The sequence below is a fragment of the Melospiza georgiana genome, chromosome 7 (genome assembly GCF_028018845.1).
Source record: "Melospiza georgiana isolate bMelGeo1 chromosome 7, bMelGeo1.pri, whole genome shotgun sequence".
In the NCBI taxonomy this organism is placed as follows: Eukaryota; Metazoa; Chordata; class Aves; order Passeriformes; family Passerellidae; genus Melospiza; species Melospiza georgiana.
In genome coordinates this window covers 5,970,552-5,976,551 of record NC_080436.1, presented here as the reverse complement: position 1 = coordinate 5,976,551, position 6,000 = coordinate 5,970,552, and the positions used below count along the sequence as shown (strand labels likewise).

Here is a 6,000-nt window from a genome sequence, read left to right as displayed (position 1 = left end):
ACACAAAGCAGTCCCCTTAGGCATCAAAGATTCAAACCTTTCTATCAAAGTAAAGGCAGAAATAGAACATGGGGCCAAACTGATAAATACCAATTAATGTGACATCACATCTGCCCCATTTGCTGGTGATCTTCCAGCACTGAAGGACAGAATAGCCTAAAGAGGAAAAAGGGAAAGCTTTGTTCTGCTGTGTTTCACAGACCTGTCCTCAACAACATGCCAAGATGCTGCTACCCAGACTTTGCTGGCAGCTCAGCCAAAGGCCAGGCCAGGCCAGAAGTGCTCCTGCCCAGCAGCTCTGTCAGCACTGCAGGGCTGGCACTGAGGAGCTGCTGCTTGCCTGCCCTGTGCCACCCTGGCAGCCAAGGCAGCCTTCAGGAGCTGCAGGCAGCACAGCAGGCACAGACAGGGGCACCAGAGCATCCCTGTGTTTATTCACTTCCCCCAAATAACCCACACCAACGTGCAGCTTCACAGCAGGCCACAGCTTCCATGTCCTGAGCAGAATGCAGAGATTGCATCAGCCAAGATGCAGTTCTCCTGGAACACTGCCACACAAAATAACTGCTCCAGAGTTAGTCTGGTCTTGAGACATTGGAACTATGGAGGAAACAGAACCAGCTTCAATCCCCTGCCTAGAATTACTCACTTGAATTAATTCCCTCCAGTGAGCCTTGCCCAGGGATAGCCATGCTGGGTCAGGCTCAGCCTCAGCTCACAGCTTGGCACAGAGCAGAAGAAAGGGGCTTTATCCCCCTAAAGGCTGTGTGGGTGCCAGCTGGGTGAAGCACTTGCTGACATCTTTTTTACCAGAGATCTTTGGACACTCCCATGCTTGTTATCATTACAGGAGGGCTGTGAGAAACAGCCACAGCACCTCCCAGGTAAAGCCATTTCTGATTTGAGAGCAAAAGCAGCTACTGCTGTTTGGTTCTGCTTGGTTGCCTGTTGTTTCCCTGAACCATCTGCAGAAATATTGAAACACCTCTCAAAAAGATTTCACAGCATTTACTTAAAATGTTATCTTCTGTTAACTATTAGGGGTGTTAAACTGATGTTGTCACTGAACCCCAGACACTGCTATTGAAGGTGTTATCAGGTGTCCCAGATCAACTAATTAATTAGGAGAAACAGATAATTTTCAAGAAAAGATGCTTGAAAATCATTAACTGAGGAAGAACTTGCCTGTGAGGGTGGTGATGCCCTGGCACAGGGTGCCCAGAGAGGCTGTGGCTGCCCCTGGATCCCTGGAAGTGTCCAAGGCCAGCTTGGAGCAGCCTGGGACAGTGGAAGTCCCTGCCCATGGCAGGGGGTGGGATGAGATCAGCTCTGGGGTCCCTTCCAGCCCAAACCATTCTGTGATGCAGTGGTTTCGATCAAGATCAATAAAAATATCTACAATCCTGAATGCAAGCCTTGAACTTCTATCTCTTCACGTGAGGTAATGATCACTAGATGATCTTTAAGGTCCCTTCCAACCCATTCTCTGTTCCTGTGAAATGCCCCAATCATGAGTGCACATTAAATATATGCAGGTTAGCAGGAGAACATTAACTAATATAAATTCATGCTACAGCTTAAGTTCTTCATTAACCTCTAATATAGATTTTCTTTGATAAACTCATTTACTCACTGCTTCTAAGCCAAGCCCCCACGGCCATCAGGACCACAAGTCTCTCACACTTCCTAAAATCCCTTTTCCATTTTCAGCCTGCCTTCCTTTAGTGCACCCTGGGTTTTAGATGAGAAGATACAGTGAGAAATGATCCCCACACACTCCTTACCTCACTTCAGGAGTTTAGAGCCTTGCTTTCAGGAGCCAATCTCCATCCTATGGATGAAGGGATTTGATCTATGCTTACCACAGGGCTCTTCTATCAAGTGCTATCCCTTTGTTTCCAACAATGAGAAAGAGCAAATTACTGTGTAATTACTGTGTCACTGACCTTAAAGGTTGTGTACTTGCAGTGCTTCATTCAGCAGTGTTTGGCACCTGCTGTAGCTCTGGCATCAAAGTCTACTGTGAGGCTCCTCAGGGCTACCTGTACATGAGCTGATCACTCTGAATTCCTGCAGAGACCTGAAGCAGATGGGCCAGAGTTAATCTGGGGTAAGGGGCTCTCCTCAGTGTGACATGGGGTGATTCCTAATGTGACTGGAGAGAAGCACTGCTTGCTAACACACCTGTATTCAAGGGAACAAGGCTGAGGTTCAGAGCATGGTTTGGAAAAACCCAAAACGTTCATGGCAATTTTTTGAGTTTCTCTCTCTGCATCTGCCACAGAACAACAGCTCTTAAAATCTGTAAAAGTGCTGCCTCCACTTTAGAACACAGAGCAGGATTACTGATGGGTCGAATTTCTTCCTGATACAGGGCAGAAAAGCTCCATTCCTAAGAATTTTGCAGAGATTCACTGCTACTTTTGCAAAGAACACTGCATTAGGTGTATTGATGTGCTATGAAATGCCAAGGTAAAATGTGCTATAACTGTTAAGACAAATGCCCAAGCCCACACAGTATTGACTGGGTGCCTCATTCTCTGCCAGTGTTCATCTGCACAAAACCCCAAACCCCATTAATCCCATGGGCTGCTCCACTTACTAATGAGCCCTGCTTTTAGTGAACAGCAATGACTCACTCTAACATAAATGATAAGATTAAGATACTCCAGCTGCTCAAATCTAGCAGATGCTATTGAAAACTGTACCTGCTCTACCTGCTGTGAACACTTCTAATGGTTCTACAGGGCACAGGACCTCCAGCAGCAATGGAAACAGAAAACAGCTCTCCTCCTCTGCAAAAACAGCTCTTGGTGTGACACAGCATCTTCACAGCTGTACTGAGCTCACAGAAAACTTTTCATCTACCTGTTAAGATATGTATGGGATATGCATTTATTCTGCAGCCAAGCTCATGCAACAGATGCTCCAAACTTATTGCACATAAAAAAGTTTCATTATTACAAACAATACAAAAACAAACACACAAAACTCATGTACTAGCCCACAACCATCATTCTTATTGTGTATCATTCCAGGACACCATTCCTCAATTACAATTTCACAAGCTAAGATACAAAACATTACAGAGAGCGAGGGCACAAGTTTCTGACAATAACTTAAGAGCCATTATGAGAAATATTGTAACAAATAATCAAACATTCATCCAGTGTAGCCAGCTGTTCAGGTACACGGGTGCAAAGTGAAGCAATTCTTTTGTGATCACTGTTTTGTTCTTTTTCTTTCTTATGAGAGCAGCCATCCAAATTTACAAAAATATTTACTATAATAATTAAGTAAGTGCCTCAATGCTTAAAAGCCTTCAGAAAATAGAACTGAATTCTAGTTACATGTTTACAAGCACGAATGAGGGCGGAAGTGAGTAAATCATGAATCTTGTTACAATTAAGTAAATTTTAGACCAAGATATTTAAATACAGTGTTCTCAAAAGTGTCTGCTTCCAGAAGAATTCGTGTCATTTATTTAACTCTGATTTTCACAAGACTTATCCCATGCTAAGAATTTACAGCAAAATTCAATTGTAAGAAGTTATAATAAATGTCACCTGACATGTCTGCACAGGTTCAAATGCATTGAGTCCTTTTTTTTTTTTAAATACAATTTCTGGCCTGGAAAATCCTGATAATTGCAGCAGATCCTTATCAATGGATGCTAAACACAACATAAATGGAGTCAAGCTCAATTGCCTACAAAGGGCTGGTTCAAATCAAGAAAGCAAAAGGTTTCATTTTGCAAAATCCCAGTTAGGAAATGTCAGTGATTATTTATTAAGCATTTATTAAGTTCAATGTAAAAACAAAGCATATCAAATAAGCCAAGGCAGTTTTTCAACCCTTTCCTCCATTGTATGTTCCAGCATAGCAGTCACCTTAGTAACTCACTGAAACGCTCAAAGCTCTGCTGAATCCAAACCAGAAATCCCAGCTTCAGAGCAGCCTGTCAGAGCATCCCAGCTGCCCCAGACTGAGCCCATTTTCAAGCCTTGCTGCTGTTTGATATTCCCTTCACAGGCAGGAGCTGAAATGACATCACACAGTCTATGAGCCAGCTGGAGGGGGCCATCCACACCTTGCCCTGCCGGATTTTCTGCGGCTGGAACTTGGAAGCCCCGTCATAGATGACATAGTGAGTGCAGAGCCTCTGGTCAGAGGTGGGCTCTGCGTGGTAGGACACTGTGTTGATGGTCTGGGTCACGTCACTGTCTGGTTTGGGCTGCCTAACCAGCACCTGGCCACCTGCTGCTTTCACCAGCTCCAGCAGGTCACTCTTCTGGTGCTGTTTGAAAGGTCCCATAAAGTAGAAGTAGCATCCATCAAATAACTTAGGCAGCTGTGTGGAAGAAAAGAGAAACAAGCATGAATACAGGACTTCACAACAAAAAAGTGGAAAGGAAAACGCAGAGCATACTAAACCCCTACAATTTATAAGTAGAACAGTAACTTAACATGCAAGGTTCTCAGGGTAAGAATACAGCCAAGAAAAGCTTGTTTATGTGGTAAATTCTTGCTTATGTTTAAATACTTTCCAGCACAACAGGGTTTGAACTATGAGTTAGGAGTATTTACAGCTACTGTTACAATGCAGTTAGTAAATCCTACAGTGTAATCCAGCAAACAACCACCAGTGAACCCAGTTAAATGTAAAAAAGGTCCTAAATGGAAATAAATAGTAATAAAACCATTTTTCTTTCAGAACTATGCTCTAAAGCTGAGCAGAGAAGACCAAAGCACATCACCTCCTGTCCCATCAGGTGTGATACTACAGAGTGCAACAGTGTTCCCCTGACAAGGTTACAGCAGCATCTCCACTAATGGAGAAAAATGACAGCTTTATGGGTGTTCACGGCTCTCTGGATCACCTTGCACATAATCAAATTCCCTGTCCAAGAGCACATTAAAGTTTTACATCCCCTGCACCTCTGTGTGGCAAAGGGCAGAGCTGCCCAGCCCCAGGTCATTAATCCAGGCTGTGTGGAACACTAATTTAACCCACCAGCTGCTCCCGGTTGAGCCGTCCGCGCCGGGGGCCACCCTGCACTTCGTACTTCTCCTCCTGTTCTCGAGCTGAGCTCTGCAGGCAGGCTTGTACCCCTGCAAAAACCACATAAGGGAGGCAGAAATTAGACACCCCAAGCTTTAAGAGAGGCTTGCATGTCATTTTAGGGACTAAAACGTGTCTAAGAGAAAATTATTACAATGCAAGACTTTACATTTGGTGTGCTTTAGCAATTTGCTTTTAAAACCTGAAAAAATTTACAACAGTGCTTGAAGATGCAAGTGAGATGGTGAGAAGTAGTATCACACTAAAATCAGTGCTATAAACACCAGGAATTATTAGTTCTTCCTCTTATCCTCCAAAGGTCAAGCACTTAATGTCAAATGTCAAACTGCTGATCACTGGGAGCTCAAAGGCAGTGCGTGGAGCCAGCACGGCACTTATGGAATGGACACAACTGCCTGATAAAGAGCAATTACAAGGCAAGCACAAAGCTGCTCCTGAGCAGCCACAGCCTCAAATTACAAATCAGATGGGATTTCAAGGTCTCCAGGATCAGCACAAACTGGAGATTTATGCTGGGGTTTAACAGTGGCATTCGTTTCTGTTAGGACTGCTGCATAATGAGATTGTCTTTTAGAGTCAACATGTTTTTACCTTGTTTTAAGGGCAGTTATTTTTTCCAATGGAGAAAGCCCTGATGGTAATGCATTGCTAACGTCCATAAAATGTACTGCCTGACCTCACTCCGGGGAGAGGAATTGCTGTGGTCACCCATTCAAGGATGGAACATTTTGCCTGCATGTACATTGAAGCCATTAATAAGAATTACCCAGGAAAAAGTTTGCAAAGCTGATTTTGCAAAGGGTTCCACGAGGATTTACAACGTGGCCAAGGCTGTAACTTTTATAGCACCTCACTCCTTCCACCGTGTTTCTAATTCAGGCAACTTCTTTGCACCAGGAAAATAGGAAACCCACAGT

General features: G+C 43.9%; 1 protein-coding gene across 1 annotated transcript in view; it reads right to left on the bottom strand.

The window, feature by feature from the left end:
- Positions 1-3,011: 3,011 nt before the first annotated feature.
- Positions 3,012-6,000, bottom strand: part of BARD1 (BRCA1 associated RING domain 1) — a 46,812-nt gene continuing 43,823 nt past the window's right edge. Inside the window, exons 10-11 of the mRNA XM_058028169.1 lie at positions 5,015-5,112; positions 3,012-4,351 (exon numbers count right to left, since the gene is read on the bottom strand). Of these exons, the coding sequence (XP_057884152.1) occupies positions 3,998-4,351; positions 5,015-5,112 (452 nt within the window). The 3' untranslated portion in view covers positions 3,012-3,997. The remainder of the gene's footprint in view (positions 4,352-5,014; positions 5,113-6,000) is intronic.